Source organism: Staurois parvus, unplaced genomic scaffold (assembly GCF_062004578.1).
Source record: "Staurois parvus isolate SC_StPar_1 unplaced genomic scaffold, SC_StPar_1.0 ptg000086l, whole genome shotgun sequence".
Lineage (NCBI taxonomy): Eukaryota > Metazoa > Chordata > Amphibia > Anura > Ranidae > Staurois > Staurois parvus.
The window spans coordinates 9,046,328-9,058,892 of record NW_028317882.1 but is presented as its reverse complement, the minus strand read 5'-3'; the positions used below and the strand labels follow the sequence as shown (position 1 = coordinate 9,058,892).

Below are 12,565 nucleotides of genomic sequence, written 5' to 3'. Positions count from 1 at the left end.
GCCTCTGGAGGTCTAGATTCTCTTTCAGGGAAGGCATCTGGGACCACTGGCTTCAGCAGGGACACATGGAAGACTGGGTGGATTTTGAGTGTGTCAGGGAGGACAAGTTCGTAAGCCACCTCGTTGACCATCCGCTTAACGCAAAAGGGTCCTATAAATTTAGGGCCTAATTTCTTTGAGGGGCAAAGCATCTTTAAGTTGGATGTAGACAACCAAACCTTCTCTCCGGGTCGCAACACCAGATCTCCCCTTCGTCTCTTGTTAAATGCCCTCTTGTAGTCTTCTTGGGCCCGAATGATGGCTTCCTGTAGCTTCTTGTTGTTCGAGGAGAAGAACGTCAATGTATCCTGTGTTGCTGGAATTGGGCATTCAGGGACCAAGTCCGGGAGGAAGGTAGGGTGAAACCCATAATTGGAAAAGAACGGGGACTGCCCCGTTGCCGAATGGCACGCGTTGTTGTACGCGAATTCCGCCAAGGGTAGAAGTGGTATCCAGTCATCCTCAGCAAAAGATGTATAGCAGCGCAGGTATTGCTCCAGAGTCTGGTTGGTTCTTTCGGTCTGTCCGTTGGACTGAGGGTGGAATGCAGAAGAGAGGGACAGTTGGATGTTCAGAGCTTTACACAGAGCCCTCCAAAATCTTGAGGTGATCTGAACCCCTCGGTCTGAGACAATGTCTTCAGGGACCCCGTGCAGTCTTACAATCTCTTGAATGAATACTCGCGCAGTTTCGGCTGCCGACGGAGTCTTCCTTAATGGTATGAAGTGGGCCATCTTAGATAAACGGTCCACGACCACAAGGATTGCTGTGTGGTCTAGTGAAGGTGAGAGCTCGACTATAAAATCCATCGAAATCTTCTGCCAAGGTCGTTCGGCCGCAGAAGACCCCAAGCCTTGCACCTTGATGGTTTGTTCCTCTGGCAGGTGATGCAGGAGTTAACGTAGTGTTTGCAATCTTTCGCCATGTCAGGCCACCAGAAGGAGTGTCGGAGGAGCTCTAGGGTCTTGGCTGAGCCAAAGTGCCCTGCCATCGGGTGGTCATGGCAATGGCCCAAGACCAGGGTTCGGATTTCCTCTGGCACCATAATCCGATCTTCCTTCCATAGGAGTCCCCCCTTGTTCTGGAGGGGCACCCCGGCTGGGATGGGTATGGCCGTGGATGCCTCCATTATCTTGGAACGAAGGTCCGTCTGGAGCGCCAAGAAGTTTCCCGAAGACAGGATAGTGTCGGGCGCTGGGACCTCCTTGGCGTCCTGGCTTCGCATCTGGCTTCGTATTTTTTGATCCCGGCCTGTATGTAATGTGGAAATTGAATCTTGAGAAGAACAATGCCCATCTCGCCTGTCGTGGGCGTAAGCGTTTGGCGGTCCTCAGGTACTCCAGATTCTTGTGATCCGTAAATATCAAGATGAAGTGTGAGGCACCTTCCAGCAGGTACCTCCATTCCTCCAACGCTGTCTTGATAGCCAGAAGTTCACGATCGCCGATATCGTAGTTCCTTTCCGCCGGGGTGAGTTTCCGTGAGAAGAACGCCACAGGATGGAGCAATTCCCTGGTGCCCTTTCGCTGGGATAGGATGGAACCTACCGCATTCTCTGATGCATCTACCTCCAAGATGTAGGGTAAGGCGGCATCAGGGTGACCAAGGATGGGTGCCAAAGTGAATAGCTTCTTCAAAGCTTCAAAAGCTTCCTGCGCCTCCGGCGTCCACCTGAATCGAGTTCCAAGCTTGGTTAGCTGAGTAATGGGGGAGACCAGACCCGAAAAGTTCTTGATGAACTTGCGGTAAAAGTTTGCGAACCCGACAAACCGTCGGACGCCCTTCCTGTCTGTGGGTTCAGGCCAATCCAGTATTGCAGAGACTTTCTGAGGGTCCATCGCGACCCCCGCGGTGGAGATAATCAGACCCAGAAAAGTAATGCTAGACTGTTCAAAGCAACATTTGTCAGCCTTGGCGTATAAGCCGTGCTGCCGCAACCGCCCTAATACCCTTGCTACATGAACTCTGTGCTCCCCCAGAGAAGGTGAAAAAAATCAAAATATCGTCTAAGTAGACGATAACAAAGACATCTAGGAAGTCCCTAAAAATGTCGTTCACAAAGTGTTGGAAAGTGGCCGGTGCATTGCACAGACCAAACGGCATGACCAGATATTCAAAGTGGGCAAAGCGGGTGCGGAATGCCGTTTTCCACTCGCCCCCCTCCCTTATGCGAACCAGGTTGTATGCTCCCCTTAAATCCAGTTTCGTGAACACCACTGCAGCCTTTAAACTCTGAAATAACTCTGGTACCAATGGCAGGGGGTAACGATTTTTGATTGTAACTCTATTCAATTCCCGGTAATCAATACATGGTCTCAAGGTCTTGTCCTTTTTTTCTACAAAGAAAATCCCTGCCCCTGCCGGAGAGGTAGAGGGGCGGATGAATCCCTTCTGAAGGCTGTCCTCAATGTATTCCCTCAGGGCCCCCAATTCGAGCTCCGAAAGGGGGAAGATCCACCCAAAAGGGATCTCTGAGCCAGGTAACAGGTCGATAGGACAGTCATACGGGCGGTGGGGGGGTAGAGTATCTGCTCCCCGTTTACTGAATACATCAAGGAATTCATGGTAGGCTGCAGGAATGACCTGCCTTAAGTCGGCATCCCCTTCCGAGCACACGAGGACCTGGGGAACCCCCGGGCCCGAAGTGTGGCAGTGTTCCCGACAGTATGGGGAAGGGAACGAGACTACCCTGGTCTCCCAGTCAATCTGGGGGTTATGAGCCCGTAACCACGGAAGCCCCAGAATGACTGGAAAAAGGGGTGATGCGATGGCATCCAAATGGAGGAGTTCCTGGTGTTGGCTGGCAATGGTGGTGGCAATGGAAGGGGTCTCCTGGTTAACCACCCCTGATCTTATCCGGGACCCATCGGCCAGAAATATGTTGAACCCCTTTTCTTTTGGTTGGAGGGGAATACCCTGCTGGTGAGCAAAATTAATATCTACAAAACAGCTGCATGCCCCTGAGTCAATTATGGCTGTCACTTCCACGGTCCTTTCTGGAAGCTGAAAGGAGAGGGGCACAACTAAGTATTGGGAAGAATTGACATCGCCAACAGATAAGGAAGAAGAGGTGCACTTACTCAGTTTCTGCGGGCAGGATCGTACCATGTGACCAGCTTCACCACAGTAGAGGCATAGGTTCTGGGAGCGTCTGCGCTGGCGTTCCTCTGGAGATAGCTTAGGTCGCGCCAGGCCTAGCTGCATGGGTTCAGGAGTATCCTCCGGTGGTGGGTTCTGGAAATGTGGCCTAGTGGATTGGCTGGGACCCTGGAAAGACCCCCAAGTACTTCCGCGACCCTGATAGGACCTCTCAAACCTGCGTTCCCGCAGTCTACTGTCAATCTTGATGGTTAGTGCAATTAAGTCTTCTAGCGCCTCAGGCATTTCTACCCAGGCGAGCTCGTCTTTCAGGGCCTCTGACAGGCCCATACGGAACTGGTGCACAAGGGCAAACTCGTTCCAGCATGTGTCCCCCATCCAACGCCTAAAATCAGAGGCGTACTCCTCCGCCGCCCGTCGGCCCTGCCGGAGTGTGTACAAGGTTGCTTCGGCCTAAGCTGCCCGCTGTGGGTCATCATATAAGATGGCCATTGCGTCAAAAAAAATGTTAACTGAGCCTAGGTGGGGGTCATTGTTCCCTCTCAGTCGGTGGGCCCAGTCTTGGGGTTCACCCTGCAGGAGGGAGATGACAAACCCCACCTTTACTGATTCCGTCAAAAAGGTACAAGGTTGTAACTCGAAATAGAGAAGGCAGGACTCACGGAACGACCTGAAGCGTGTGCGGTCCCCGTGAAAACGCTCCGGTAGGGGTACCCGGGGTTCGGCCATAGGAAGTGTCAGGGCTCCCGGGTATGACCAGAGGTGTGTGACTGACGCAGGGAAACGCAGACTTCAGATATGTTATAAACAATATAATTTATTAACACTAACAATACAAACATAAACGCAGTGCAATACTAAAACATAACACAGTGCAAACAAACCAAACCAACCACCCACAGATGACAGTACATACAATGCAAGCGTCGTCAGGCAGGCCGGGTCAATATCAATCGGGCAGGTAGGTACAGGGGGAGCAAGCGGAGAATGGTCGGGGTCACAAGCCAGGTTCAGCAGGTAGCGGGCAGCGTGGTACAGAGGGTCAGGCAGAGGAGAATGGTCAGACAAGCCAGGGATCAGGAGCAGGAGAATGGACAGACAAAGCCAGGGATCAGAGCAGGGTCAGCAACGAATCAGACAGGAACAGGAACAGGGAGCAGGAACAGGATACAGGACCCAGGAGAAACACACACCAAGGCAGAGTCTGCAGGTCTGGCCATCCCTTAAATACATCCAGTATAATCAGTTCCAGGTGTTTGACTGGCTGCAAGGTTGAGTCTCTGATTGCTGGGAGCATCCGCTGGCCAGCCCTGGTACTGCAGCTCATAAGGCAGGTGAGTCCCACCATTGCTGGCCAGTCCATTCCTGACAGGAAGTGGTGCGGGGGCCCCTGAAGCAGGCTCAGGGGCCGCTACGGGCGGAGGTGCAGGGACTGGGGCCTGTGGTGCAGGGACAGATATCGTGCAGGCCTGGAACCGATTTTCAATCTGTAAACACCTGTCCTGTAATACGTTTACAGCTTGCGTCAAGGTAGCCAGGTGCCTACAAACTTCCTCCAGCGCGGAGGGTCCTCCTCGAGGCTCCGTCATGGCCTTCTGGTACTGTAAGGGACCACCCGGCGGTACCACTAGCACTCCACTAAATAGGCGTTCCCAGAGCACGGAGTCTAAGTCCCAGGGTGCTTGTTCACCAGGGCCCCTGATGGTGGGGATGGACTTGGAGCCCCCCGAGACCAGGTCGTGACTACTGGGCAAACCCGTTAGTGGTAGTGGTATTTGCCGAGGGCTCCCGCGGGGAAGAGCCTAATATGAGGAGGTCAGAAGACCCCACTGGGAGGGATGGACGGATGGATGGCTGAGCAGGTGCGAGGTCAGACAAGCCGGGTCGGTAACAGGGAGCACGGTATGGTACAAGGCAGCGGGCAGAGAATAGTCGGGTCACACGCCAGGTCAGCAACAGCAGGTCAGATCCAATAGGGGGCATTCAAGAGAGAGGTCAGGCAAAGCAGGGGTCAGGGCAGGAGAAATACAGCAAGGTCAGAGCACAATCCGGGTCAGCAACTTACAATTCACAGGTTCACAGGATACAGGATACAGGTAAGACCAGAAGGCACTGAATGACAGCTCAGGGCCATTTAAATATCCCACCCTGCGCTGCCATTGGTGCCCGGCCCGGACCTAGTGCCCGAGTCCCTGCACAGGGCGGCGCACTGCGCCTGTGCCGGGACCATCGCGGCGGGGATCGAGGAGATCCCTGACATCACCAAACTCGTGACCGAAGGAACGGCCAATCCAGACCGCGATGTGACGTGCATAACAATGCCACATCCAACTACACAGCGATTTTCCAGCTAATGGTTCTCAATCTGTGCCAGCAGCCTGGATGCGCTTGTTACTGGGTCGGGTTAATTACGCAACTAACCTTTCACTACCACCACCCCTTTTTGTACATAGAAAGGGGAAACTCTCTTTATCAAATATACACTGTAATGGTTGAAAAGTCGTCTGTCCAATACGGTCACCGCAGGCCGATTGGGCAGAGGATTAAACAAACACAGTAGCGTCTCTTTAGAGGCAGGAATTCGTAAATTGCAATTAAGCGCTTTAGAAACAGTTTAACACTTTCAGAAAGAAAGATTTATTACTAAAAGAGTCAAACAGGTGCAATAAAATATTTACAGAAAAAGATGTAACTAAGATATATATATATATATATATTGTGGGAACTCGCTTCAAATTGGTAGAGCTTCTTCAAAGCACACAGCAACTCGCTTCGTTAAGGGCCTTTTTGCCCAATTTTATTTACAAGAAAGTTCAAATAACAAATGCCTCCCACGCAGGGGTATCCACCATCAAGCAAATTAACAGTTTTCAGCCTCCTGGCTTGTACACAGTTTTAAGTCTACCTCCTGCAGGCTCTTCCCAAAATATGTCACTAGCACACAGCTAGTCTGGCTTCCACCTGACTCCAAGGCAGAGACCTCCCGTCTGCCGGGGTGGAGCCCTCCTGACTCCGTTTGCCGGGGTGGAGCCTTCCTGACTCCTATCTGCCGGGGTGGAGCCCTGCTGACTCCTAGCTGCCGGGGTGGAGCCCAGAACCCTGGTCCTGACTCTATCTAGAGGCCTGCACACACCTGTGCAATCAGTCTCCTGGCCATTCCCAAAACCTGGTCCCAGGATTGGAGATTTCATCCCTCCCAAATCACTTCGAAATCTCCAGGCTCCAGATCCCAAAACAGACCTTACAAACAAAGGAAGAAAGTGAAAAGCCACTTTCCTCCGTATCAAACACTTACCCTGGAGCCCCTCAACCTGCCTAGTTGAGAATCCTGGGTGACAGATCGTCACACTGTCACAATATATATACACACAAAGAACCATAGCACAGCAGCGAGATAATAGGAAGGAAGTTACTTGCCATTTAAGCCTTTGATGTAAGCAGATCCAAGTTGCAGAGCGAAAGGGTCTCCCCAGGTGGTATTGATGTTACAATTGGGAGATGTCTTCAACTTCTCTTTTTGGGCCTGCTAGCCTGTGTTTTAAAGTCCCCCAGCAGGGGGGTGGCTCTGAATAACTGACCAATACTCTGTTTAGGGAGGGATTGTCATAATCCATGATATGAAACATAGGGGACAAACTGACTTGAGGAATGTTCATTTAATTCTGTCACCTTAAGATGCTAGGCTTTATGAGGTTACAATCTCTTTCAATTCCTGGGAAAAGCTGCCTTATCTCGGTTACAAAGTGAGAAATTACACATGTCCTTGGGCAGCTAATCTCTGTTTCTCTTGGGGGGCTTTGTAGCTCTGGGCCCCCTGCTGCTCTACCTGCCAGTGACACTTTTAACACACACACATCTGTCACTGTGCCTCTCAGAAAGGGAGGGGGAAGGAGAATGAGAAATGAGAGACACAATATATACTCCATACCAAGATGGAAGTGCTTACAAAATGGTTGAACTGCGTACTTCACTGTGTTTTGCGCAGTTTTTGCGACACTGGGTATCTTGGTAAAGTCACTCTTCTTCAACAGTGGTGATCAGTAGTAGTAGCACAGATGTTAACCTCCAAATATCCGATTACAGCGGTTTCGTCTTTGGCTCCCAGCTCTCAGCCCTTCCCTCAATTTATACCACAGATGGGATGGCTGAAACCCAAAAAGCTTGCAAAACGATAAGTAAGAGTTAACCCTACCCAACCCAGCCTGGGCCGGTATGTAACTCACTAAAGCAGGGTTCAACGTGCTTACATACCCCCTCAGCAAGCTGTGTGCTAAGGGGGCACCCATGTGGGCATACTCCCCAACTGGGTTGTGTGTACATGTCCATAGACACACAAAGCCATGTCCCCCACTTCCTCCTCACAGGATTTGACTGAGAGCAGCAGAAGCTTATGGCTCCCACTGCTGCCTGTGTCTTCTGAGAGACTAGGAAGAGGGAAGAGAAGGGTTGCAGACGGGACAGCGCTGGATTGTAAGAAGAGTACGATAACTGTTTAGGGACCGAGGGAGGGGGGACAAGCAGTGGAGAGTTTTTTACCGTAATGCAGAAAATGCATTAAGGTAAAAAAATGGTGTAACTTTAGAACCACTTTAACACCTTCCTGCCAGGCCTATAGCAGATTGATGGTCGGGCGGGACACTCCTCGTTGTTGACTGGGCGTCATATGACGTCCTGTCAAAACAAGCCACTCACGTGGCCGAGTGGCCACGCAGAGATGACATATCACTACACCGGCCTGTTGCCAGTGTCATGTGACCACTGTGACCAATCACTGCAGATCACATGTCAGTTGCATACAATGGATGGCTTCCTGTCATGCCATCCATTGTATACAATTATGTTGTTAGCTGTGACTGGTCAAATCAGTCACATGATACAGACAGGGCCAATCACAGCCCATCTGTATCATGTGATGAGCTTTGCCCAATCACAGCTAATCACAACAAAAAACTGAATTAATCAGTTTCATTCAGTAACAATGAATGAATGAATAACAATGAAATACATTGGTATTAGCATCATAATGTGTTATTAGGATCATAATGTGTTAAAAAAAAAAAATCTTGATCACTTGCCCAGAGTAGTTCAGTGTTACTTTGGTAACATTGTATTGCTTTGGTCACAGTGTGTTGAAAAAAATAGTAAAAAAAAGAAAAACTAATGTAATAAAAAATAGAAAAATTAAAAAAAAAAATACAAATTAAATTATTATTTTTATTTTTTATACATACTGTCACCAGTCACTGTCTCTGATCACTACCACACCAGTTATATAATAATGCTGTACTGGACTGGTGACAATATGTAAAAATAAAAAATTGTGATTTTTTTTTTTTTATTTCTACATTTTCCAAAAAATTGTAACAAAAATTACAACCTCCAAAAAACTCACCATGCCTCTTACTAAATACCGTGAACTGTATTATTTTCCAAAAATGGGTGATTTGTGATTTAGAAGGTATTTGTACTATCCTGGCATTTTCGGGCCTCAAGAAATGAGATGGGCCATCAGTACATCAGGATTGATCAATTGTCATATATATATCAGGTTTGTGGACTCTATAACTTTCCTACAGACTAAATAATATACACTAATTTGGGGTATTTTCACCAAAGAAATGTAGCAAAATACATTTTGACCTAAATTTATAAAGAAATTTTATTTATTTGCAAAATCTTATAAACGAAGGAAAATATTTTTTTTTTCAAAAGTTTCAGATTTTTTGTTTTATTTAGCAAAAAATAAAAAAACTCAGTGGTGATTAAATACCACCCAAAGAAAGCTTTATTTGTGTGAAAAAATCTAAAAATTTAATATGGTCATATGGGTACATTGTTGCATGACCGTGCAATTGTCATTCAAGTGCGACAGCACTGAAAGCTAAAAATTGGCCTGCGCAGGAAGGGGGTAAAAGTGCCTGGTATTGAAGTGGTTAACTAAATGATTAGTCTAACATCTGCATGCACAAAACTTCATATCTTTATGCTCACTTCATGGTGTAGTATGAGTTATTACTGTTATCTGAACATAGCACATGTGGTAATTACCTTCCAGATTGTTGTATACAGAGAAATCTCCCACATTTCCTTTCTGTCTGGGCTCAGGCCATATAAGCTTCCTTTGGGGCAGTTGTTCAGCCACAGCATGTCCGCTACAAATCCGAAAGCGGATGGATATGGGACAGATAGAGAGGCTAGAGTGATAACGTGTCTCAACCACTTTCACCATGATGGCTTATCTCACTGTAACAGAGACTGGATGTTGTGGAGGTTCCCACTTAGCTGCAGAGTGAAAAAAAGAGAAGTAAATGGATCTGCTAGAAGTGTTGTATAAAGTGATCTAGCTTAAAACTAAGCTTCAAGCAAGCAGCTAAATACAAAGTTGAAATAAATGTGTGTGAACTGTTATACTTCCCAAAGGATTTGTAATTCTGTGCAGCCAGTCCATCATAAGTACAGGTATGACAATTGCCTAGCCCCTCTAATCAAAATTAACCAGCCCTTTACCACTTTAGAAGCATACTAAGGCTGGTCATACACTATACTATTTTCTGTCCAATTTCCTTTAGATTTACCTTCAACTATGTAGTGCAAGAGCCTGCCTCATTGGATACAACTGAAATTGTTATTAGTTTTGACCTCCTATTATATGCTTACCACACCACAGGCTATCCCTGCTTCAGTCTATCCTGAATACTGCGGCCAGACTCATCCACTTTACTAACCATTCCGTATCCACCACCCCCCTCTGCCAGTCCCTCCACTGGCTTCCGATTGCCCAACGCATAAAATTCAAATTACTAACATTGACATACAAAGCTGTCCATAACACTGCCCCAAACTACATCACTGACCTGATATCCTTATACGACCCAAAACGTACTCTCCTCTCCTCACAAGACCTCCTACTCTCTAGTTCCCTGGTCTCCGCCTCCCATGCCCATCTCCAGGATTTCTCCAGGGCTTCCCCCATCCTCTGGAACTCCCTACCCCAATCCAACAGACTATCACCTACTCTCCTCTCCTTTAGGCACTCCCTGAAAACCCATCTCTTCAGGGAAGCCTACCCCGCCCTCAACTAATTGCCGATCTCCTCCACTCTCCCTACCACTCCATCCCCCACAGCTATTTCCTCCTATACCACTATCCCCTTCCTCCTAGATTGTAAGCTCCAAAGAGCAGGGCCCTCTAACCCCTCGTGTATCGAATTGTATTGTTACTGTACTCTCTTGTGTACTGTCTCCCATTGTAATGTACAGCGCTGACCAAACTATTTCTGCTATATAAGTACTGTATAATAATAATAATATGGCTTTTGGTAAATCTAAACCAAAAATCTCAAGAAAATTGTATAATGTATGGCCAGCCTTACTATACCCTCACAACCATAATCTCTTGAAATCTTGCACATACTGGAGAACCACATTTTCTTGCAATGGCCACACCTGTACAGCCACTCCCTAAAGGGCCCACAATGGCCACACCTGTGCAGCCACTTCAATTGGCCCATCTCTCGAGTGTCCCCTGTATTGGTTGATGACCCCTTAGAAGTCTTTTGGTGACAACTGTGCAGGTGAAATCAGGGACAAGATTTTAGCCACTGGGATTTTAAGATTCTGGGAGACTGTGGCTGTGAGCTCAAGGTAAGTATATATCTTGGAATAGGGTTGCCATCTAATCCCTTTAATACCGAACACATATTAAATACACTGGTTTTCAGGCCAATTTAGTGCACATAAGGCACTTTAATTAAATGTAAGGCAATTAATATGTGTTCGGTTTTAAAGGGATGAAGTGGCAACCCTACTGGGGAAGGGGAAGGTGGGTTAAATTTTATTTGGGATCTATGCAGTTAAGATAATTGTACTTTATATATAAGTAGTTTTTCTTTTTTGTATTCGTATTCATGAACCCTCTGTCCAAATACTTTTTAAGAAGAGAGTTGTAATTCTCTTCATTGCCTTTTATCAAATGAAAAAAAGCCATTCTCTGCAATAAACAAGCCTGTACTCTATATACAGTCAGGTCCATAAATATTGGGACATCGACACAATTCTAACATTTTTGGCTCTATACACCACCACAATGGATTTGAAATGAAACAAACAAGATGTGTTTTAACTGCAGACTCTCAGCTTTAATTTGAGGGTATTTACATCCAAATCAGGTGAACGGTGTAGGAATTACAACAGCTTGCATAAGTGCCTCCCACTTGTTAAGGGACCAAAAGTAATGGGACAGAATAATAATCATAAATCAAACTTTCACTTTTTAATACTTGGTTGCAAATCCTTTGCAGTCAATTACAGCCTGAAGTCTGGAACGCAGAGACATCACCAGACGCTGGGTTTCATCCCTGGTGATGCTCTGCCAGGCCTCTACTGCAACTGTCTTCAGTTCCTGCTTGTTCTTGGGGCATTTTCCCTTCAGTTTTGTCTTCAGCAAGTAAAATGCATGCTCAATCGGATTCAGGTCAGGTAATTGACTTGACCATTGCATAACATTCCACTTCTTTCCCTTAAAAAACTCTTTGGTTGCTTTTGCAGTATGCTTTGGGTCATTGTCCATTTGCACTGTGAAGCGGCGTCCAATGAGTTCTGAAGCATTTGGCTGAATATGAGAAGATAATATTGCCTGAAACACTTCAGAATTCATCCTGCTGCTTTTGTCAGCAGTCACATCATCAATAAATACAAGAGAACCAGTTCCACTGGCAGCCATACATGCCCACGCCATGACACTACCACCACCATGCTTCACTGATGAGGTGGTATGCTTAGGATCATGAGCAGTTCCTTTCCTTCTCCATACTCTTCTCTTCCCATCACTCTGGAACAAGCTGATCTTGGTCTCATCTGTCCATAGGATGTTGTTCCAGAACTGTGAAGGCTTTTTTAGATGTCGTTTGGCAAACTCTAATCTGGCCTTCCTGTTTTTGAGGCTCACCAATGGTTTTCATCTTGTGGTGAACCCTCTGTATTCACTCTGGTGAAGTCTTCTCTTGATTGTTGACTTTGACACACACACATAGACATACCTCCTGGAGAGTGTTATTGATCTGGCCAACTGTTGGGAAGGGTGTTTTCTTCATCAGGGAAATAATTCTTTGGTCATCCACCATAGTTGTTTTCCGTGGTCTTCCGGGTCTTTTGGTGTTGCTGAGCTCACCGGTGCTTTCCTTCTTTTTAAGAATGTTCCAAACAGTTGTTTTGGCCACGCCTAATGTTTTTGCTGTCTCTCTGATGGGTTTGTTTTGTTTTTTCAGCCTAATAATGGCTTGCTTCACTGATAGTGACAGCTCTTTGGATCTTATCTTGAGAGTTGACAGCAACAGATTCCAAATGCAAATAGCACACTTGAAATGAACTCTGGACCTTTTATCTGCTCATTGTAATTGGGATAATGAGGGAATAACACACACCTGGCC

At 47.0% G+C, this 12,565-nt stretch overlaps 1 protein-coding gene across 1 annotated transcript in view; it reads right to left on the bottom strand.

Annotated features, from left to right (window-relative positions):
• The window catches only part of LOC149468512 (uncharacterized), a 267,370-nt gene that overhangs the window by 178,677 nt on the left and 76,128 nt on the right, over positions 1-12,565 (bottom strand). The window contains exon 2 of the mRNA XM_089670132.1: positions 9,187-9,420. Coding sequence (XP_089526258.1) covers positions 9,187-9,367 — 181 coding nt within the window. The 5' untranslated portion in view covers positions 9,368-9,420. The remainder of the gene's footprint in view (positions 1-9,186; positions 9,421-12,565) is intronic.